Raw genomic sequence first — 25,101 nt, forward strand, 5'->3', positions numbered from 1 at the left:
ACTCCTTCTGACAGCAATTCTGAGCTGTCTTGGGCTGGGGAATGAGGAAACTTGGCCCTGTGCGGCAAACAACATGATGAACAAAACATAAATTTTCTTCTTTTTTTCCTGGGGGGTGGGAAACACAACCTCGTGCATATACCTTTGCACCAGCTATCTCCTATGCCTAGAATGTGGTCCTTCCTCACCTCTGCCTCTTAGAATTCTTGACTGCCTTCAAGACTCAGATGAAATCATACCCACTGTAGGAAGTTTTTCTTCTCCCTCTCCCACCTCCCTCCAAGAAGTCTGGAAGAGCCGAGTTCAAGTCTGGCCTCTGATACATATTGAGTGTATGATGCTGGGCAAGTCAATCTCTGTGTGCTGTATAGATGTACACTATAAATTGTAGACTAAGTACTGACCTGCATTGGTAGAGGGGGTCTCCTTACTCAAAGTTTCCTATACCAGTGAAATCATTGATCTGATCTTTAAAACAAAATAAGCACCAAAATCTGCCTTGTAGGTCTCATGGTGTTATTGCAAAGACCAAATGAGATAATGTTTGTATAGGGTTTGAGGTTAAGGGATTTGCATTTGAATTCTGGCTCTGCTATTTATGACTTGTATGACCAAAGGCACCTCCCTTAATCTCTCTGGGCACGAATCCCTCATCTCCAAAAGGAAGCAATTGAAGCAGATGATCTCTAAGCTTCCCACTAGCTCTAAATTTATGATGGTATTTCTTGGAAACAGTGATAACAAGTTTAGCCGGTGGCATCGCTGGATGACTGCAAGGACCCCGAATAGTAGGAGAATACTGAGTTTAGACAACTGACAGTAAAGCAGCAGCAGGACCTTTAGAGATGGGATAGAGTGGGGAGGAGTGGCGATGACAAATTGTTGACTTCACAATTTTGCTGGCCCTGCCTGGAGCATTCTACTCAACAGAGAAGCAGCTGCAAACCCAGACCATGTCAATATCAATCTTCAGGTAAACATGCAAGGGAAATACACAACTGTGAAATGCCACCAGTATCAAAACCTCCTCCCATCTGTTGAGATGAAGCCTTAGTTAAATACTCTCCTCCCCCTTCCACGGAAATGCAAGAAAGAGAAAATTTCCTTTCCAGTGGAAGGAGAAATTCTGGCTCCTGGAAGAGCCCTGACACGGTCCAGAGCTGAGGGTTCCAAGGCCGAACTCAGAAGTGAAGATGTGCTGGGCAGCCATGTGTGCTAAGCCTAGGGCTTCTAAAGCCTCTGTTAAGAGATGGGGGATGATTTCTGCACTGCCTGCATCATTAATGCACATATCAGAAGGGCTCTACCACTTCCACAACATGTTGGTTGGAGAGAGTTTAGCTCTTCTGATTGCCTGGCAGGATAAACAATAAGGCAGCATGGGAAGCATCTAGCTGGCCCCAAATCTTCCCAAGAAAGTTTACCTCAGTCACATGTGATTAATGGAAAGTAGCTATCCCTCAAAGGAGACACATGGTGTCTTGGGATGAGCTGATCAATACAACATTCTCAGTTGTACGATTAAGGCCCCTCTCAGCTAAAGTATGGGTTTAAAGTCACAGGTAAGTTCCCTAGGCAGTCCTGTGACCTTCACCAGGAGGAATACTTTGATAGTCACAGGTGAAACTTCCTGTTTTTCCATAATGGATCACCAGCAGGATCAAATGAGAGAATGGGGCAACTCATCTTCATGACTGGGAAAGCAATTCTAACAATATTCTACTGGATATGGGGCAGAAGTATGTTTGGTTTTTTTTATTGTACTGAAGTGAGCAACTTTACCTTGATTTTAACAGATGGTACAACTCCCTCTCATGATGGTGAAGGGGACTAACTAATGGGAAAAAAGACTCCTTCTAGTCAAAACACATTTAACCTGTTAACACGATAGCTTTTCTCCTTTAAGTGTTAATTCCCTGTATTCAAAATAGAGACTGACTTATTTCTAATACTATTACTATTAACACAAGCTAGCACTCATATAGTGCTTACTATGTGCTAGAGTTTACAATTATTATTTCATCTGATCCTCACAAAAAATCTAGGAGGTATTATTATTCCCATGTGACAGATGAGGAAAACAAGGCAAACAGTGGTTAAGTGACTTGCTCAGGGTCACACAGCTAGTGTCTCAAACCAAATTGAATTCAGGTCTTCTTGATTCCAGGCCCAGTGCTCTATCCACTATACTGCCTGGATGAAATAATAATAATAATAATAATAATAATAATAATAATAATAATAAACTGGCTTTATTTAGCACTTCAAGATATACAAGGTGCCTTACAACCACCCTTTGAATTAGGTACAGCAGATAGCAATACCCTCACTTTACAGATGAAAAAACTGAGGTTCCAAGAAATGTATTTGTCCATCACTGGGTCCTCTTGGCTATTAATAAATGCCACAAGACCTCTTAAAGGCAAGGTTGATTTCTGCTAGATGCTGAGGATCAGTACCGAACACCTCGCCCTGGTGCTGAGATTTCTTTGATCTACCTTAATACTAAGATCTCACATAATGAATGTCAAGGGTCTAGTGATTAGCTTCTTAGAACAGGTTTAGACTTCGGGGATAGAAGGAAGTCCTAGAATCGAATGGGTGAGTTTAATAAGGTCCCCAGATGATTAGGGTCAGCAGAGCAGAGGTTAACAATGGGGAGAGGGGAGAAGTGAAATTCCAATATTCTACCTTTCTAGTTTGTCATCAAACTGTTTCTTTTGTTCTATAGAGATTTTTTTTTAAAGGTACTATCGAAACTGGAGTTAAATACATAACTATTTAAGACCTCAAGCTGGCTGGTGTTTTTCTAGGGCCATTTTAAAGGTGGTTGCTTTCTACCCAGAGGTGGCGGCACCTCAATGACAATGGGCAAAGTGATTTCAGTTTGTAAAGTCTGTTTAGTCCTTAGGGCAGTTTGGCTGAAAAGCACTATATAGATATCAGTTATCATTATTCTCATGATTACAATTATTATTTTACATATGGCTGCTTTAAGGGTGAATGGCATGGTCTCATTTGTATGCTGGCACCTGGCAGTCTGTCACACATCTGCAGAATATAACTCAAATTACACTATTAATATTTCTCCTTCACATTCTCCCCAAGGCATCTGTCTTCTAAATCGCCTAAAGAATTTCCCATCCCCCCACCCCTAATCCCTGCAGGCAAAATTCAGCAAACATGTCACCTGAGCAGAACCGCAGAATGACAGCCGGATGAGCAGAATTTGGGCATCTGTCTCTTGGAATAGAACTGAAGTGGGAGAAGAAAACATCACCCATGGCCATGTTAGCAGGCACACTGAAAGGCCGCATTCGTGTGTAGGGTACTGAGCCCACACTGGACTCAACAACACATTCTATATGTGATTCTGGGTAGGGCTCCCTCATCTTTACAATGGGTATAGTATACGTGTGATACCTACGCACAGGAGTGGTGTGAAGCAAAGTGCTTTGTTAAGCTTTTCAAAAAATGACATTATTAAACAAAATCACAGAATTTTGCAGTTAGTAGGACCATACAGACTAACCAATGACCTGAAAGGAATCACCATTACAACTTATCTGACAAGTGGGCAGCTAGACTCTGAAGGTCAACAATGAGAGTGTACCCACCACATCCCAAAGAAGCCCCTTTTCACTTCTTTTTTGTTTGTTTGTTTGTTTTTTTTTTGGTGAGGCAATTGGGGTTAAGTGACTTGACCAGGGTCACACAGCTAGTAAGTGTCAAATGTCTGAGGCCGGATTTGAACTCAGGTACTCCTGACTCCAGGGCCGGTGCTCTATCCACTGTGCCACCTAGCTGCCCCCCTTTTCACTTCTTAATGTTATATTTTCATTTCTTTCTTTCATTTAGATTATTGTTGGGGTTTTTTAATACCCTCTTGTGGCCTCTGAAAAATGCTCCAGCCCCATGGACATTTCAAAATGTCACTAGATGTGCCTGGTGGTCTTTACCTAAGAAGAGCTGCCTTCTGAAAACAATTTCTTGAAAAGAGATAAAATTAAACTTCCTATCATTTCTTTGTAGATATGATCAAAGTTCTTTATGCCATTAGCCTTACAGACTAAGTGTTTATTTCACAGTTTCATTGTATGCCACTATTATGGACTGAATGGGCTAAAACTTGACCAGCATGATAAAATGGAAAGAATATTGGACTGGATGGGCAGCTAGGTGGTGCAGTGGATAGAGCACCGGCCCCGGATTCAGGAGGACCTGAGTTCAAATCCGGTCTCAGACACTTAACACTTACTAGCTATGTGACCCTAGGCAAGTCACTTAACCCCAATTGCCTCAGCAAAAAAAAAAAAAAAGAAAAAAAGAAAAATGGACTGGAAGTCAGTAGACCAGGGCCCTAGTCTCTGATGTTCCCCTCTCTGGGTCTCAGTTTCCTCCTCTATAAAATATGGGGGTTGAATTAGATTTTTGCTAAATGTGCTTTTCCATCTGACATTGTATAATTCCATAATCAATGATCCACAAAGGATACTAAAACTTTGATTGGTTATTTCAAAGTTCCATAAGTTTATCCGCAGGTCATCTGCTGACATGTAGGTCTCATAATCACTGTTGACTGATATGGAGTTGATGTGATATGTGTGTGCATTGGCAAATACTCTTCTGGGTGTGGCCTCCACCATCAAGTCCATGGGTCTCAGCACAGGAACCTGTAAAAGAAGATGGACAGAGAACGTTAGGAATACTGCAGATTATGTTCTGTTTCTCAAGTCAGTGGGCATGGAAACCAGAGGAAAAGCAATCCTTTCAGCTCAAAGCCCAACTTTCTTCCCGTCCTCAAGTTGTATCCTTTGCCTTTGTCTCAGTTGGAGAACAGGAGAAGGAACTAAAGGCCCAGAGAGGCTTTTACCATTAGCCACTATTAGCCTCACTAATGAACCACAGTCCTGCCTTTTAGAAAACCTAGTCCATCTTCCGGGACTAGCCAGTGGCCTGGTCTCATGAGAACGTTCCTTCATTCTATATTCATCAGTCTCTGGGGCTCATCTTAACTTCTCATGCTAAAAACACAAATTTTGTTTGGTAAGTAAAAAGTAGTGGGATGCTTTGAGCTTGGGAAGATGAGTCTTCTTGACTCCAAGCCCAGCACTTTACCCACTGCATCACCTAGCTGCCCCACAAACAAGATTTATACAAGATAACCTCAGAGAGAAGACATTTGTATTAAGAAAGATTAGGGGCAGGGGGGGGGGGCGGTTCAGTGGATAAAGCACCGGCCCTGGATTCAGGAGGACCTGAGTTCAAATCTGGCCTCAGACACTTGACCCTTACTAGCTGTATGACCCTGGGCAAGTCACTTAACCCTCATTGCCCCGCAAAAAAAAAAAAACCTTCCTGCGGAAGGTAGCATTTTAACTTGGTCTTGAAAAAAGCCAGAGAAGTTAGGAGATGGAGATAAGGAAGGAGAGAATTCCAGGCATGGGGCTGGAAGAGGAAGTGTCATGCTTGAGGAAGAGCAAGAAGGCTGCTGTCACTGGACTGCAGAGTACTTGGAGGGGAGTAAGATAGAATAAGACGACTGGAAAGGTAGGAAGGGCCAGGTTATGAAGGGTTTTAAAAGTCCAATAGAGGCCTTTCTATTTAATCTTGAAATAACAGGGAGTCAGTGGAATTTACTGAATGTATGAAAGGGTGGGGTTTGGTGGGGAGAGTGACATAGTTACACTTGGGCCTTCGGAAGATCAATTTGACAGTTAAATGTTGGACTGACTGGAATAGGGAGAGACTTGAGGCTGGCAGAGCAATCGGCAGGCCATAGCAGTAGTCTAGGTGAGTGGTGATGAGGGCCTGCACTAGAGTGGTGTCATTGTCAGAGGAGAGAAGAGGGAATATATAGGAGATCCTGTGAAGGTAGAAACAATGGGATTTGGCAACAGATTGACTATGGAAGGGTAAGAGAGTAAGGAATTGAGATTGACCACTAGGTTGTGAGCCTGGGAGATGTCTGTCTCCCAATAATTGTAATTATAAATTCATGAGTATAAATTATAAAAAATAAAAGCAATAGTAATAGGAAAGTTAGGACATAGGGCGGGGGATGAATTCAGTTTTGGAAATGTTGAATGTATCTGTTCCAATATAACCCCCGCCCCCCACCCTTCTACATCCCTTTCCTACACTTTAAGGAAATCCTAGAAGTCCCAGAAGTGGCACTCATTCCCACTTCACTACCCAGTTGCCAGGATACAATGGTCAAGCCTGCACTGATACATGTGATACCCCTCTTCCCCACAAAACCATTCTCTTAAATTAATAAAGCTCTCTCTAAAAGATAGATGACCCAAGCAGATAGGGAAAAAAAACAACTTTGCTTCTGGAAAGTCATTTTGTTGTCATTGTCACATTTTTCAAGATGTTCTCTTTGTTTTCCCTGTATTTCCCCACCCACTGGGTGGAAGCCAAACTCCAAGCCGACATCTTAATTTAGTGCCCTGTGTCAGACCTGCAGGGCCCAGTTGCCAAGAGACTTGTTCCTGAAAAGAAAATGGTCTGAAGTCCCAGGTTTCCCTTGTTTTGTTTCCATTAAAGGGCCAAACATATGAAATTGTTTTTCATGTCCTTCCCAGGCTCTGACAGTAACTTTTTCATTATGACAGTCTCTTAGGAGCCAGCCCTCTAGTCTTTTCTCAGAATTACCTAGACTTCAAAGAAAACAGAGGATTATTCATTTGGTTTCCTGTTTATCTTTGCTACAGATCTCCTTATCCATGGGAAACTTTATAATGACCCTGAATGTCTGACCCATAGGTGTGTACAGGGTAGAGAGCAACTTGAGGTAACAGTCTCATAGTCAGATGAGGTCTCAGAGCCACCTGATATAACAAAACCTGAACAAGCATCTCTTCTGCCTAACAAGTGGTCATCTAACCTCTGCTTGAAGGCCCTTGGTGAAGGATCCTGAGATATAGGAGAGGCCATCCTGACTCTCAAGAAGCTTATAATAGGGCAGATTTTCATCCTTCTGGTCTGGAGTGATAATGCAGACCCTGCTGTCTGACTGCTAACTTCCAAATTCAACTGAAAACAAAACTTCAAAATTAGAAATGATCCCTTAATTGTCCTATCTAATGGCCTTTTCTCAATCCTCATCCTTTCACCTACTGAAATAGTATAAGAGGGCCCAGGGCAGACCTTTGAGGGATACCTGTGGCTAGTGGGCATGCCTTAGATGAAGATCTAGCAAAGGAGATTTAAGAGTGGTTATTTAGGTAGGAAAAGAGCCAGGAGAGGGAACTATCATGGAAATCAAGAGAAACTCAAGTAGTGAGATGTGTTTGCAGCCTTTGACACTGCTAATCATATTGTCCTGGATACCCATTTCTCAGTGGGGTCCCCTGTCACTGCTCTCTCCTGGCTCTCCTCCCATCTGTCTGGGCAGGCCTCAATCTTCTTTGCTGGATCTTCATCTAGATTATGCCCACTAACCATGGATATCCATTAAAGGTCTGGCCTGGGTCCTTTTCTTATTTAGTATTATTTTTTTTTTGTTTATCTTATCAGCTCATGTGGCTTCAGTTATCTCTTGGGAGATGATTTTTAGATCTATTTATCCAGCACTAACCTTCAGTTTCACATTTCCAATTGCTCAATGGACATCTCAAACTGGATGTCCTATTAGACGTCTTACATTCAAATTGTCCAAAACTGAATTTATCTTTTCCTCCCCCCCCCCCACTGGATTCCTAACTTTGGTCTTACTATTGAGAGTACCATCATCCTCTGTCATCCAGGCTTGCTATGTAGTGTCATTAATTTCTTACTCTCAACTTTCATATCTGATTCCTAAATCTTATTGTTTCTACCATAACATCTCTCATATTTGTCCCCTTCTCTCCTTTGATATTGTCATCAGCCTGGTTCAGGCTCTCATTGCCTCTCACCTAGACTATGGCCATAGCCTGCTGGAATAGACACTGGAATATACAGTGGAAAGAACATGGAACATTCAAATCCCAACCTTGTTTCCGGTGTGACTTTGGGCAGGTCACTTACGCTCTCTGAGCCTCATTTCCTCATCTGTAAAATGAGAGGGTTGGACTAATGGTTTTTAAAGTCCCCTCCAGCTCTATAGCTAATGTCCTATGATCTTTATTCCTCCTGGAGATGGTTTGTAGTTTTATGGAAAGATCTTTGCACCTTGAAGAGTTAAGAGATCTGGTAGATTTAGCACTGATGAATTCTATGATTTTGGGTAAATGATTACTGCCAATTACACAGTCAGTAAAATGGAGATATGAACAGTTTTCTAATCCTATGTTGAAGGATAGTCGGTGTCAAAGGAAATGATTAATGTGCCAAAGCTTGGCAGGTAAGTTATTAAAATGCAAAGTGTGATTAGATTGACGCTAGGTGACGATAGTTGATAAGAGTATTGGACTTGGAGTTAGGATGATCTGAGTTCATATCTTGTCTGAGACACATGGTAGCTACGTGGCCCTTTATTGAGTGACCCCCATCATTCAATCAGTGTTGAGGGAAGAGGTCATCACTCAGCCTAAGGCTTTTGTGTCACCTGCTCTCCAGCACACAGCAGGTGTCCCTACTTGTTAGTTAGCACGTAGCCCATTCCCCTTATTTATAATCTCATTTCCTTATGATGAGGCAATTGGGGTCAGGGAGCTGAGATGCAATAACCCATCCCTTTTTACTGACATGGACCTATCTGAAATGTCTTTATCTTATCACAAAAGTTACCAATAAAAGCTGACTCCATCTTGAATCCCTCACTGATCTCTAGTGATCAACCCTTCGATGTGTTGCTATGTTGACATAGTTTTTACTAAACTCCTTTTAATTCTCTTTTTCCTGAGTTTTGCCTTATTAATCAGGGTGAAAGCCTGAACAAAGAATTTTCCTTTTAACACCTGGGCAAGTCACCTAACCTCTCTCTGCCTCAATTTCTTCATCTGTAAAATGGGGACAATAATAATAGTAATAGTAATAATAGTAATAGTAATAGTAATAATAGTAATAGTAATAATAGTAATAGTAATAGTAATAGTAATAATAATAATAATACCAACCTCACATGGCAGTTGTGAGAATTAGATGATAAACTATCTTTGGAGATAAATGTTCATGATGTACAAAGAACTTGGCAAATCTTAAAGCACTATATGAGTAGTAACTATGATTATGATTATTATTATTATTAGTAGAAGCAGCAGCAGCAATGATATTCTTTTCCTATATCTCTGGCCAAGGATGAGGATTAGCTAGTTAGGTGTCTGGGGTATCTGGGCATTGTAGAAGGCATTTATTTCAACATTCAGTATTTAAAATATACCACATGTTTTTAGCTTCTAGGTATAAAAGGAAATTAATCTTAGAAGCTTTTGCAGTCTGTGGACTAGTAGAAAAAGCATGAGATCTGGGATCATATCTAGCTCTGCTGCTCACCAGCTGTGTGACCTTGGAATGAATGAATGAAAAAGTATTTATGAAGTACTATGTGCTAAACAAAATCCTGGGACAAATTACTGAAATTCTTTGTGTCTTCATTTCCTCATTGGTAAGAGCAGGATGAAAACATTTTCCTTACCAACCTCAGAGGATTTTTGTGAAGGAAACTCTTGGTGATGTGTAACATACTATGTAAATGTAATTTATTATTGTTATGACTTCCTCTCCCATAGAAAGAGGCAATTAGGTGTTTGGATACCTGTGTATAAAGCACACTCGATGAGGCAACAGGAAAAATGGGACTTGTGTGGACCTCCCAATGGCTCATAAACTATCTCTGGGCCTCCTTCATTCCAGGACATTGCCTGGTGCCTGAGATTTCCCAGGGCCACTGATGTAGGGAAGAGAGCATGACAGCCAGGATTAAGCAGCATGAGAACATAGAAACTGCCAGCCCAGGGTCTCTGCTTAATGTGATGAGCCCGCCTGCTAATTCAGGCTGACATATTCAATGAGGCATCATTTGCCATTGAAGGACTCCGGGTAGCCACTGGGGTATGGGGGCTCAGGTTTTGCCAAGAGAGGGTGGGAAGTGGCCTGTCAAGTGTACCTCCCTCTACCACCCTCTGTGCAAAGGTAAAGGCTTGACTATACCCTGAGGGTCCCTGCTTGGGGAACAAGAGAAGGATTTGACAGCAAGACACATGGATTGGGGTTGGGGGAAGGGTGTTTATGCTAAGGTCAGAAAAGAACTGCTATTTCCTACCTGCTCTGGCCATTATTTCTTCCAAAGACAAGAATTAGTCCTTTCCAAATGCAGGAATGTTAACAGCTGTTAAGAAGGTCAGCCCTACCTTCCCCACAGTCCTTCCTTCTCTCTGGTTAGAGGGCAGGCACTTGTCTCCTTCAGTTTCTGCCCCTAATTAGGGACTCCCCTAGATCAACACTGGGACTTTAAAAATGCTTTGAATTAAGTAGCATTATTGAGAGAGGCTGTTTTGTGAAAGGAGAAAGATCTCTGCACTTAGAATCAGGAGGCCTGGTCAAATCTCAGCTTGGATACCTACTAGATAGAGGAATTGTACTTGGCCATACATCTGAGAACTCCTATTTCATCTTCTGTGAAACGGGGATAATAACGCTTTTGTACATAGGCAAGCCACTAACCTCTCTGGGCCTCACTTTCCTCATCTGTAAAACGAAGGAGTTGGATTATGAATGAATGGGAAAACCTTTATGAAGTGTCTACTATGTGTCAGGTACTGAGCCAAGAGCTGGAGATACAAATTCAACACAGTGTCTTCTTATAGTTGAATGAGACAAGATGTATGCAACTATATACAAATAAAATATATAAAGTATAAATTGGAGATGATCAATAGAGAGACAGCAATAGCATTAAGGCTTCTCAGGAAAGGCTCTTCAGGGCCAAGAGTGTGGAGGGCAGAGAGGTAGGGCAGGTTGTGAGGCTTGGAGGACATTAGGAGGTAGCGGCAGATGGAAAGACTTTGCGATCCTCCATTTTGCTGGAAGGAATAGAGTTGGTGACTCCTATCTCATCAGAGCCATGTGAGCAATCAAGCAGCCCAGATGAGTTTTGGGCAGCCAGGGATCAGGAGAGGGAGCAAAGGAGAAAGACACCCCATTGGCCATGGGTTTTCCTGTTGCCTGGCATCTCGGGTGAGCTCTGGGTGGCCCAGGAAAAATGCAGGGTAAGAGAGGTGACTAGTGGTAGAGGGTCTTCTTATTACACAGTGGTCCTTGAAGGATTCCATTTCTGGTGAAGATGGTGTCTAACAGGATATCAGTCATTAATGTTACCATCTCTATGGTCATTTGTAGATCTCAATCTATGCTCTTATAGCTTTCTTGTGCTTAAAGTACTTTGCAAACCTTTAAAGAGGGTGCTATTATACACTTGTAAAATATTAAGACTGAATATAGTTTCAGATCAGGAAGGCACCTTAGATAAAATAAAAATATGTAATTGAGAATATAGATGATTGAGAATATATAAGTGATGATAATTGTGCTCATAAAGTGCTTCAAGATGAGATAATATACTTCATAATATACATTATAGTGTACATCATAATGTACTTCAAGCACTTTATAAATATTGTCTCATTTGAGCTTCACAATAGTCCTGTTAGATAGATTTTATAGGTGTTATCTCCATTTTACAGATGGTGAGTATCAGAGGTGGCATTTGAACCCAGATTTTCTATCCCCTCATCCAATTTCCTCCTTTTACAGATGAGAGAACAGAGGCTCAGAGAGGTTAAGTGATTTGCCCATAGTTACAGAGCTAATAATGATTAGAGATAAGATTTGAACCCATCTGTCTGACTCCTAAACAGTTACTCCATTCATCATCTCTTCCTTGTCATTTTATAAATGAGGAAGTTGAAACCTAGAAATGTTAAGTGACTGATTAATAAGAATGATAGTGCTTTTTAAAAAATTACCTCACAGTTCCCGAGTTTCTGAAGTACATTATCTCATTTAATCCCTACAAGACTCCTGTGACACAGACAGGGAGGCAGCAAGATGATCTGGGTTCAAATCCCAGCTCTCTTCCTTACTGCCGAGGCTTCATTTTTTCTCATCTGTAAAATGAGGGAGCTGGACTGATTGACCTCACCTTTCAGGTCTCTCCCATCTCTAATTCTGTGATCCTATGGCCTCCATTATACAGAGCTGGAAACTGAGTTCCAGAAGAAGTAAAAGATCTCCCCATGGTTTTGCAGGCAATGAAGAGTCGGGATTTGAATTTCGGGTTTAGTGTTCAATCTGCCTTTGTGTTGGTTCATCTGCCAATAAAGGGACGACCAAGATAAAGGTATTCCTGGCCATCATTCTGGTGACCTGCTGGAGGTCAGAGCAGAGAAGGCTATGGTAGAGAGCAGGGGCATAATTAGAATGGTAAGGGAAGCGACTGTATGAGGCCACCAGTGGTTTGGGAGTACAGATATCTTGGGGAGCTAGAGGAATCCCCTACTCTTTTTGATTCTATTGAAAAATCCTTGCTGGTTCTTGTCCTCTTTCCCTTCTCCCCACCCCTGCAGACACATACTTTCTCCATAGCTTTTCCTCCACTCCCTCTTGGGAAATAATGGATCATCTTTTCTTTTCCCAAGCCCATTTACTAGCAAAATGAATGTTGCAGCCATTCGGCTTCTTTGGTCTCCTCACTGGTAATTTTTCACAATCTTTTACAACAGCCTAAATGCACATCTGTGGGTCAGAATGCTCTGCTATGGAGACATACATCAGCAGTCAAGTTCGGGTCTGGAAAATGGAGGACATTTCCAAGCCCTTTCTGAGAGACACACATGAAAATGAACAGCAGGTAGACCAAAGACACGGTGCCTCCATGTACCTATTTACTTTTCACACAAGACAACACAGCTGTGTTTACCATGGCAACCTCCAGCACCCCAGCAAGCTGATAGATTTCAAGACAATGCCTTTAAGAGAGAAGGAGATGGATAGATAGGAGGGGAAGATAAAGAGGGAAAGGGGTGGTGGTGGTTAGAATGCCTAGAGACATACGTTTGAGCTAGGATGTAAAGAGTTTTTAGGTGCTTACTGGTACTGGGGTCAAAATTGATAGAGAACAGCAATTGTGTACCATTTTCCTTTTTGTAATTCAAGGGTGATAACTAGGAGAAAACATTTATGTATTACAATCCACATTGTAGGGGCTGAACAAATACAATAACAGCTTATATGGGCAGAACACTTCAGCATTTTCAAAATGCTTTCAAACACACTAATCTCATTTGAATCCTGCCATATCCCTGTGAGACAGAGGGTAAAAGTGTGGTTACTATTATTTTACAATGAACAATGGGGAAATTGAAGTCCACAGAGGTTAAACGGCTTGCTTGGTGTCACCCAGCTACTTAGTGGAAGAGCCAGGATTCAGAACCAGGTTTGCTGACACCAAGTCCAATGAAGTCTTTCTCTATACTCACTCTCTCTCCAAATCATATTTTTCATGTTGCATGTCACATGGTCAAATACAAAAAAAGTAGTTTAATTTCCTCATATTTCATGTGGCATTTATTCTTAAAATTCATGGGACTAGTTGGGCCCAGATCCATTTATCATCCCATATTTGATGCTTATGAACTTTGTGACTGGAACAAGTCACTTCTCTCTGAACTTCAGTTTCCTCACCCATAGCCTGAAGGGGTTAAGTTAGAAATCCTTTAAGGTCCCATCCAGGCCCAGATCTATTATCCTATAAACTAGGACATGATGCTTTGGTTGTGCCTTTGCCCCAGGTAAACTCCCTTAGAGGCAAATGACTACTCTTTACACCATAATAACGTCAGTCCCAGGATCCCAGCCATCCTCATCAGAGTGACTAGGGCAGATAACCCGCCTATTTGCTCATAGTCTAATGGGGAAGATGGGACATCTCTTCTGCCCAGGAGAGCTGGATTGAGGACAGAGTTTGGTAGATGGAGGACTATCTGAAGGTAATCTGAAATTTCAGAAGATTGAGCAAACCCTCTTCCTTAGCCATTGGAATTCCATTAAGAATCCCCCAAACAAGAACAGATATAAAACTGTGGAAATGAACTTCAGATCAACAGGAGCTTTCCTTGATTTCCCCCCAGGGCACCTCCCACCTCACCAAGAGAAACCACCTCAGACGTGGAACAAACAAGGAAGGCAATGAATTCTCTCACATGTGTGGCCCTTAGCAACTGCTCAATGAAAATGGCTTGTGAAATGGCTGGTCACCGAGTAGCGACTGATTGTTTTCCCTCCTTACCCCTCCCCCTACAAAGCATAAAGCTCTTCTTGTTAGACACCATCCAAATGGTTCTTACTCCCATTGTCATGAAAATCTTCAACAATATGGACACCCCTAAATGCATTCCTTCTTCAATTACTGAACTAACTGGCAAGGCAGTGGCTGGCATTATATGTGCCCATTATTAAAGGGCAATTCAGTGTAACAAACCAAATCAAGTGCATACAAAGACTGTCAAATAAAATAAACCACTAACAAATTAAATTACTTTCTATTTTCAGGGGGAAGAATGCCAGTCATTTTTCATTTTTTAAAATGTGTCTTAATTTTTCTTCCTTAAAAAAAAAGAACAAGCATGAGTGGTATTTGGAAGTATTGGGCCATGTTAGCTTTGGGGCTTGTCTACAGTGCCCAGGGTGATCTTGCCAGTGCTAATCGTTGAGAGGTGACCGCTCCCTCAGAGAATTACTGAAGCACTAATTTCTCACTCTGGGTGAAAAACACATTTTTCCCCCAGACATTTGGTAGATACCGATCAAAAAAGCAGGAGAGACAGACTGGCCTTGGCTCACATTTAGACAGAAGAGTTGTTTTTTTCCTGGATGAGGCCCACAATCAAACAGGTTCTACCTAAACCTCAGCTATTATTATTATTAGTTATTAATGATGCTACATTTCCCTGCTTGTATGCACCGATCAGAGCTCTTGAACTTTCCTTTTGGTCTTCCTGTCTTTTACTAGAGTGATTTTCACAAGGTTTTAGAAAAAAAAAATTCTTGGATCCCTTGGCTCTTGTGATCCATAACAGGTTCTAGCTTGGTAGCTAAGGGGTACAGGGGATAGAACATTGTGTATAGGGTCAGGAAGACTGGTGTTCAAATCCTACCTCAGACACTGCATCCCTGAGTAAACCACTTGACATTTCTCACCTTGTTTCCTCATCTGTAAAATGAGGGGGTTGGACTGGATGACCACTAACTTCCCTTTTTGCTCTAGATCTATGATCTTAAGAAATAACCCCTAAATGAAATGCAGTACCACAAAGTAAGATTAAATTTGTGGTCAGGTTTTCTTTGCCAAAGATCTCTAGATTCAGGGTCAAAATTCTCCTTGAAAGGAAATGCAGGTAGACCATATGTGGAAATTTTTTTTTTATAATTTTTTTATAGGAAAATCTTCCCAAAGAATTTAACAAAAGAACATTTTCTATTAATGGATAATTAGTATTTATGGAAGGAAATAATGTCCTTTTTTGTTTCGTGGTTTTTTTCTTCCTCAAGTTAAATCTGCACGGTGCCCCCATAAATCTGAAGTGTGGGACGCTTCTAAATCCCTTCTCTGCTCCACAGGATTATAAAGGTAGGGCTCCTAGAGTTATTTTCACCTAAGGGTTTAAAAAGACCCCTCAAACACCCTGCTGCACTTCTCCACCATGCAAGGTCACATTAGCCCTAGAACCAATATCTCATCAATACTTTCTACTCCTGGGCCTCTTTCCTTCCTCTAACTGGAGAACAAAGACCTCTCCTCTCAGAACCTTCATTTAAGGGGGGAGTCCAGGTCAGTCATCTCATTTCCCATATGGCCGCAGTCCTCTGGACTTTATCATGCCCTATCCATATCTTGTTCTCCTCTTACCCTTCACTCCAATCATCTTTTGCCTTTCTTTGTATCCTTAGCACTTAGCACAGTGCCTTGCCCATAATAGATACTTAACAAATGTTTATTGATTGACTAAAATAAGTCTATAGTCATAACATAGGGACAAAAGGGGCTTAATAATGTTGCCCTGTCTTGCACACCTGAACAAAGGCCTCAAAGTTGTGCCAACTCTTTGCTTAGGGATGACAAACAGCTCAGAAAGCAACCTATATGGTCCTGGCTCCGGGATTCCTAGGGATGTGAGGGTTAATGGGCAAATCTGTATGATGCTGTGATTTCTGTACGAGAATTGGCATTACAAGTTAGTGTCTCTGATCCCTTGATTAATCAAACTTGTATTGTAAAGACATTGTACAGGAAAACCAAATATATCTGCTGTCCATTAGATGGAGGAAGAGAACATTTTGTTTTTATAATTTATAATAACCTCCTGGAAGGAGAATTATTTCCTTCCTTTATGTCTGGAGTTCCAGAAGAGCCACTTTCTGCTGGCAGAGGCAGAAATAACACAAACTATGAAAGCTTCCTGGGGACTTAGTATTGTTTTCAAACCAAACGACATCAAAGACTGTTATCATGGCAGACTTACAATTTCACACTCTCGGTAACTTTGTCTTAGGGGGCCTCTCTCAGGAGGTGAGAGGAGATACCTTTCCCTGAGAAGATAAACTTATTATCTAATTATCCTTAGTCTCTAATTCTGCCATATTCCGATGTTTGTTTTCTCTCCCAGGCATTTATTTCCATTGTCTACCAACATCACTTTTCCTTGGCACTTACTCTCCTCATCCACCCAATTTCTTTTTTTACCCCAAAATTTTTAGTGCAAAAGGGAAAAGAGGAAAAATTCTAATATGCCTTAATGAGGTAGTAGTAACAATAGTATGGAATGTTAGAGCTAGGAGGAGCTTTACAGATTAGCCAGTCAGTCCTCCCTCATGGTACAAATGAGGAAACTAGGGACTTATATGGTGCTTTAAGGTTTATTTAGCCCTTCCCTCACAACACTGTAAAGTAGGGTGGGGTACTATTTATTATTGATCCCATTTTACAGATGAGGAGCCTGAGGTTCTGAGAGGGAAAGTAGCTTCCTTATAGTCACATTATAGAGTTTCAGAGGCAGGATACAAATGTGGGTGTGGTGAATCCAAGTTTCATGTTTCTTCTACCATATTACAGTATTCTTACAGAAAGCGCAGGGGCAATTGTATTGCTACTATGCATTTGGTTTATCTCATTATCATTTGACATTGTTAAAGCACACAATGTATTTTTCCCCCTAAAAGTCAAGCTGATGGAAACAGTTTTTAGTTATCTTTCTGGCAATCAGGGGACCCTCATAAAAAATCTTTTTGTTCTAACCATTACTGTTGAAAAGATATATTTATCTTTTTTTTTTTGCAGGACAATGAGGGTTAAGTGACTTGCCCAGGATCACATAGCTAGTAAGTGTCAAGTGTCTGAGGTCAGATTTGAACTCAGGTCCTCCTGAATCCAGGACGGGTGCTTTATCCACTGCACCATCTAGCTGCCCCAAAAAGATATATTTATAAAAGATAATATAGCCCAAGCAGCTAGGTGGCAACAGTGGATAGAGTGCCAAGCTCATCTTCCTGAGTTCAAATTCAGCCTCAGACACTTAGTAACTGTGTGACCCTGGGCATGTCACTTAACCCTGTTTGCCTCAATGACCTCCTCTGTAAAATGAGCTGGAGAAGGAAATGGCAAACCACTCCAGTATCTTTGCCAAGAAAACCCCTAATGGGGTCATGAAGAGTTGGACATGACTGAAAAATGGCTCAAAAACAATATAGCCCACATTCCTTCCTTAATAAGAAGAGTCATAACATTGCTATAGGAACATAGATTTAGAGCTGAAAGGGATATTAACAGTTATTAGCTCTAATCCTCTTACTTTACAGAGGAGGAACCTGAGGCAAACAGGGGTTAAGTGACATGCCCAGGGTCACACAGCTAGTAAATGTCAGAGGCTGGATTTAATGTCAAATCTTTCTGACTCTAAGTCCAGCACTCTACTCACTGTACCACCTACCTAAAAAGCCAAAGGAAGTTGGATGGAATTTGTACTTCCTGAGCCTGAAATGCCTCCCAGAAATTGGTTATTTTTTGCTAAGTGATACATACTAATTTCATGTAATCTTAGAAAGGACCATCTAGATCACCTACTTAAAGCAGGAATCTCTTCTAAAACATTCCAAGTAGGTGGCCATCTAGCCTCAGCACAAATATTCCCAGTTATAAGTTAAACGCTATATCACAAAGCAGCCCATCTCACTGTGGAGCAGCTTGATTATTACAAAGTTTTTCTTTACTAGCTGTGTGACCCTGGAAAAGTCACTTAAGTCTTGACTACTTGGTGAACCAATTCAACTCTCCACTGTCCTCTCTTGGATTACTCCCATCATTTGTCATCTTTGTGCCTACACACATGCTTCTGAAAGAAGATAGAGAAAATCATCCAATCATTTTGACAAGGGCCACTACAAATTCATGTTATACTACCTCAACTGGGCCCTCCTTGCTAGGCACTTCTACTATATGTCTTTTATCAACTCACTATCCCACTCTCCAGAGTGGTTCTTCCAAACCTGTCATGGCTCCTCCTCCCTCAACTCTCCCAGCTGAGAACCTTGACTCACACTTTACTGAAAAAAATTGAGGCTGTTCATCACAAACTTCCTCTTCTCCCTTCTTTCTCATCTCCTATCACTAAGGTGCCTTCTGCCACTCTTCTTCTTCACCTCTTTCTCTCTCTCTTTCTCCGTCTCTTTTCCTTCCTTTCCTTCCCTTCCCTTCTTCCCCTTCCCCTTTCCTTCCCCTCCTTCCCTCCCTCCCAGCCTCCCTCCCTCCCTTCCTTCTTTCCTTCCTTCCTTCCTTCATTTACCCCTTTCCCTTCCCTTCCTGGACTATTGTAGATGCTTAACAACAAATGTTTATTGATTGAATGAACCTTTGTGGGACTTGATTTCATCATCTGTAAAATGGGGATAATAATAGCTCCTACTTCCCAGGATTGTTGTAAGGATACAATGAAATGTTTGTAAAAGGTTTTGCAAATCATAACATATATAAATGCTAGCTATTGTTGTTAGTAGCACTAATCAAGCCTCAAACTGACTCCTCGTAGTTTGCTGATTAGCTGCACAATTGTTGCTTAAGGAGTTAATATGATTACTGACCAACCAGAGAGTATGTAATAAATGGCAGTTCTTGGGGATTTCTTTTTAGTATAATAGGCTACACCTAAGGAGAGGTGGGGAAGCAAGGATTGAGGCAGTGTTATGGGGCAATGGAAGGAACACTGGAATTTGAGTCACAAGGCCTGGTTTTGAATACTGGCTCTTCTACTATCTATGTGACCCCCTAGGACAGATCAAAGTTGGAAGAATGAAAGCATAAAGAGGAGCCAGATTCCTCATAGATCTCACAAAATGATAAAGAGAAGAAAGATGGAGAAAAGATGACATAAGAAAGTAAAAATCAACCAAATTTTTAAATGAGCAAAGAAGAATGAGAATCACAGAGAGGACCATAGCTTTAGAGCTTGAAGGGAGGTAGTGCAATCCCTTTATTTTATAGGTAAGGAAACTTTTGCTCAGAGGGTTCAGTGATTTGTCCAAGGTCATTCAGCTAGTAAGTGGCAGAGCTGGGATTTGAACCCTCAGTCTCCAAATACAGAGTTCTTTTTACTATACCAAGCTGCTATCCCGATACAATTAAAAATACTACAGAACAGCAGAATTAGTTTGTTTCTGATCCAATGTGGGCGGCAGTAAAAGAAACCACCCATGATAGAGCAGGAGTCATTCTCAAATTGTTCAATGACATACTAAAAAAAATTAAGTAAGAATTGACACTAGTTAGAACCAAAAGAATAAAGAGGAGGAGGAGGAGATAGGAGAAAGTAAAATATCACATTAAGAAATTAAGTCAGAATTGTAAAAGATCAGAAGGAAATCATAAAGAAAATGTTAAAGAATATAATAGAAAGTCTCAAAAAATCCATGGAAGTAACCAATATCAAGCAGCTTACTACCATCAAAAATAAGACTGCACACAAATTAGAAGCAGCTGGAAATACACATTAAAAAATATCACTGAATTGTCTAAATTACTGGGAAAATGGAGACCCAGTTCACAGATCTGAAGAAAGTATCAATGACACAGTCATCTCAAGATTGCCAATAGCCAAGAAAATTTAGAAAAATTAAAGAATCTAAACACTGTAGTGCATGGATTCAGTATATAAAATTTATAGAAATTGGAAAAAAAATCAGCAAAATAAAAATTGGAGGAAATCATTGGTCTCTGACAAGGAAGAACTCAAGATTTAGATGGCTAGATATACAATTTTGATACACTTAAAAATCCAACACTAAAACAATAAAAAAATAAATTAAGCAGTGAGAAATGTGAAATAATTTACCAAGGAAAATAATAAACTTTTCAAAAGAGAGAAGGGATAAGAGGAAAAGTTAGAATACAACATTAATGGAATTAAGAAACATTGGCCTTGGACTCAGAATTATCTACTCAGAAAAACTCTATGGTCTATAAAGGCAAGATAAGGATTTTTTTTTTAATCAACTTGAAAAAGTTTGCAGAGTGATCCACTTCAAGGAAGTCTCTGACCAACAAATAGACCTCCAAGAAAAAAAAGATAAATATTTGAAATAACTTACAATTTTCAATTCCAAATAAATCAGTTGACAACAAAATGTGAGACTCCTCAGAGTACTGCATTGGCTATATCACTAAATAATTCAAAAACATATTTCAGAGAAACATAGAAAAGAACACCATGTGGTGGGTGAAGGGAAATCCCAAAGAGAAATTGCTATTATTGATAAAAAAGGAAGTTAAAGTTTAAGAAATCTACAGTTATTAAAGAGGACTTATGATTAGTATGTTTAAATAGTTTAAAAAACTTTACATAGTTATTAATATGAAAAAGAGGAATCATGAACATATTTTCTCTGATATTTCTCCTGAGTTAAATGCCACTAAAGAAATTTACATAGTTATTGACCCAAATATTATTTTTATCACATAGCCCAAGTATAATATAATAATAGAAATAATAATAAGATATAGAATTAAGAAAAGATAAACATAACTGAAATGCTAAATGAAAATGGATTAAGCTCTCCAATAAAATGAAAAACAACCATACTATATATTAAAAAGCATAACCCAACAACAGACTGCATACAGAGGACATATTTAATCCAGAAAGATCTAAATCAATTCAAAATGAAAATGATAAATAAAATTTATCATGCTGCTGCCAGACTATAAAAGTGAGAGTAGCACTAATGGTATCAGACAAAGTTGAATCGAAGCCAGAAAGCATTTAAAAAGATAAATAAGGACATTAAATTATATGAAAAGCTCTATACAAAATGAGAGCATATCAATCTTAAACACACACATACACACACCTAATAATTCTGCACCATGAAGGAAAACCCCAAAACCTTGCAAAAAAAGAAAGAAATGGGTGTTTTTAATTAACCAATAAGTGGGAGATTTTAATGCTGCACCATCAGAATTCCATGAAAAAAAAATCACCCAGCTTATCAGTATTAGCCTAGGTCAAATAGATATTGAAAGACAATTTCAAAGAACAAAGAATGTACCTTTTTTTCCACAGCAAAAAAAATGATCATGTCCAGATACAAAATATTCTCCAACAAAGAAAATGCCACACAGACCACAATGCATTAAAACTATAATAAATAATGACACTATTAGCTGGGCGCTGGGTAATAATAGCCCCTGACCTCAAGGAGCTTACAAGTCAATAGTGTTGGGAGAAGGGGACTTGCTCAGATGGAGATTGTGGGGTTGGGCGATGGGGTGTCTATGTATGTAGATTACATGTCAGTTAAGGGAATTGTGAACCTTTGATCACAGAGAATACAGGATGTGGAACAAGAACTGGGCTTCACAGAAAGCACCAGAGTCTGACTGAAACAAAGAACATGTAAGGGGATGGATGGAAGGGCTGGGTAGTGTGAGACTGTAGAGGGTCTTGAATGTTAGGGCCAGAAATTGATGCTATATTCAGTTGATAAAGGGGAGCAACTGGTGCTTTTTTTAGGTGAAATAATGAGGGCTGTGCACATAATATCCCAATGAGGTCAGACTAATGCTATTATCAATCAAAATATAAGGAAGAAGTTGGTTAGAGGATTCCCTCAGCTTCAAACTTTGGGTAAGAAATATCTGAAACTGCTATGTACCCAAGGCAGGAATAATTTTAGATGACAAAGTTCTGGAAAGTGAACAAACTTTGAGGAAGTTGGGGCAGAAGGACAGAAAGCTAATTAATCATCCAATAAGCATTTATCAAGCACCTACTCTGTGCTACGAAATCTCTGCTTTCACAGAGAGATCAGCGGCAAGAAGATACTGAAAGTATAGATTTAATCAGATCACTGAATGGATTTCTAATCGTCTCACTTTATGCCTGCTTCTGTCTTCATTAGCATGTGGTAGTAATGTACTGACTACTTATTTTTTAAAGGCTGCTGTGTAGAAGCCCATCCTAAACAAATCCTTCTACCCAGACGACTGAGTCTGCAATACCAGAATAGTTATATCAGAATATACATACATGTATGTACGTATGTTTGTATACATACATACACATGGATATATACAGATATGTGTATATGTATATATGTGTATGTATGTGTGTGTGTCTATATCTATATATCTGGCTTCAATCAAGAATGGATGGCAAGGAGATTTTATATTCACTTGTAGAGAATATGTTGTGGTTGTGCTTCTGCCAGTACCTATTATTAACCAATTGAAAGAATTATTAGGCGGCAGCTAGGTGGCACAGTTGATAAAGCACTGACCCTGGATTCAGGAGGATCCAAGTTCAAATCTGGCCTCAGACACTTGACACTTACTAGCCGTGTGACCCTGGGCAAGTCACTTAACCCTCATTGCCCCACAAAAACGAAAACAAGAAAGAAAGAATTATTAGATGCCATCACTGAGCCACTATCAATAATCTTTAAAATATATAAAGAATTGGGGCAGCTAGATGGTGCAGTGGTAAAGCACTGGCCCTGGATTTAGGAGGACATGAGTTCAAGTCTGGCCTCAGACACTTGACACTTACTAGCTGTGTGACCCTGGGCAAGTCACTTAACCCTCATTGCCCTGCAAAAAAAAATTTATATATACACATATAAAATTCAGAAAGCCTGAAGAAGGGCAAACAGTTCGGTTTCCAAAACCAAAAAATGGGGAAGGGAAGAAGAGAGTGAATTTGCAAACTATAGATTATTGTATTTGACTTCAATCCCTAGCAAAATTCTCAAACACCCCATTAAATGGATGGAGTCTGAGCATTTAGAAAGTGAAACAGTGAACATTAAAACTGAGTGTGGTTTCATTAAAAAACTAAGCACATTTCCTTTTTTTTTTTGGCCAGTATTACTAATGTGGTAGGTCAGATGTGGTATACCTGGATACAGATGTGGTATACCTGGATTTCTGTGCAACATTTGACAAAGTCGTTCATGCTTTCTTAGGAAAGAAGATGTAGGAATGTTGGCTAGATAATGATATATTTAGGTGCTTTTGAAACTGATTGTATCACCAGGTCCAAGGAATAGTCATTAATGAGTAAATGTCAACTTGGAGTGAGGTCTTTAGTGCTTCAGAAATCTGTCCCTGTCTCTGTGCTACTTAACATTTTCATTAGAGACATTGATAAAGCCATAGAAGGTACAATTGTCAAATATGCAAATGGAATGAAGCTGGAAGAGTTTGAACCTAACTAACTCACTGAATTATAGAGTCAGAATCCAAAATGATCTCGACAGGCTAGAACAATGGCTTGAATCTAATAAAGTGAAATGAAGAGTGATAAGGGGAAAGTTTTACTAAGGGGTCTAAAAATATATTTCAAAAGCACAAGATGGAGGAAGCGTAAGAACATTAGAACTCCTGTGAAAAACATATGGCATTTTAGTGGTCTGCAAACTCAGATCACTTATCAGCATGGCGTGTTACAATTAACATGTGCTCTCTACATTTTGGAAGAAGGGGGGGGGATTTAGATGGGTCTTCAAGCAGAGTGTGGATGACCACTTGTTGGGAGTGTTATGGTGCGAATCAGGGATTAGACCAGATCTGTGAAAAAATGGCCAAATGAGTGGAACAGTCAACACCCAAGACATGTTGCCACCTGTATTTAGAAATATGCTTTTAGTTTTGTATAGAGATACTGATAAAGGTGTGTTGGAGGGGGGAGGGGGGGGCGGAGATTATCCTCAGTGTGGGAACAGGGGCAATAAGGTTAAGTGGTTGGCCAAAATGTAATTAAACCGACTTGAAATCTGAAAGGGAAAGCTACTTCCAGATTTCTCCTAAGTCAAAACAATAAGAGGAAAGTCTGTTTAATGCAATTTCAGTCTCATTTCAAAACCATCTCCTGAGACTATCTGCTCCCAGCCTCCTCTGATGTGCTGGGGCTTCTTACCCACTTGAGCCATAGCACCTCCTTGAGGGAATTTCCTCTCAGTAAGTATTTTGAAATGAATGGTTCCAAGGGCAAAGGGGCCTCTCTATGAGTCTGAGCTAAACAGGGAGTGTATTTGCTTTAATGATTATATAGAACAGTTCTTGACAGACCAACCAGCAGGAGGCCTATTCAGATTTCCAATTAACTGTTTGGTCATAGAAGAAGTCTTTTGGCTCAAAGAGTTTGCATCCAATTTGGAGCAAACCCAGTGATAAAAGAGTGACTCATCCATAAAATTAAAACAAAAATGGGGTTCATTGTGTGCAGAGATCCTGTGTATGGGGTGGTGGCTAAGACCAGACATGTATCCGTGCTTCTCATCTCACAGAATGACAGTGATCAAATGGGATAAGGTATGTGGAGCACTCTGTAAAAATGAAAGTGCTCTTTTGTTGTTCAGCTGTTTTCAGACCTGACTCTTCATGACCTCATTTGGGGTTTTCTGAGCAAAGATACTGGAGTGATTTGCCATTTCATTCTCCAGCTCATTTTACAGATGTGGAAACTGAGGCAAACTGGGTTAAGTGACTTGCCGAGGGTCACACAGCTAGGGAGTGTCTGAAGTCAAATTTGAACTCGGGTTTTCCTGACTCCACCTCCACCACTCTATCCACTGTACCAGCTAGCTGCCCTACCATGCGCTATTGATATTAATTGAGAGGCAGTATTGCTA

The 25,101-nt window shown here is 40.3% G+C and overlaps 1 protein-coding gene across 5 annotated transcripts in view; it reads right to left on the minus strand.

Annotated features, from left to right (window-relative positions):
* The window catches only part of PPP2R2B (protein phosphatase 2 regulatory subunit Bbeta), a 511,290-nt gene that overhangs the window by 53,129 nt on the left and 433,060 nt on the right, over positions 1-25,101 (minus strand). For all 5 annotated transcript variants that reach the window (XM_043984083.1, XM_043984085.1, XM_043984084.1 and 2 more), the window contains one exon: positions 4,496-4,673. In XM_043984083.1, coding sequence (XP_043840018.1) covers positions 4,496-4,673 — 178 coding nt within the window. The remainder of the gene's footprint in view (positions 1-4,495; positions 4,674-25,101) is intronic.

Source organism: Dromiciops gliroides, chromosome 2 (genome assembly GCF_019393635.1).
Source record: "Dromiciops gliroides isolate mDroGli1 chromosome 2, mDroGli1.pri, whole genome shotgun sequence".
Classification (NCBI taxonomy): Eukaryota; Metazoa; Chordata; class Mammalia; order Microbiotheria; family Microbiotheriidae; genus Dromiciops; species Dromiciops gliroides.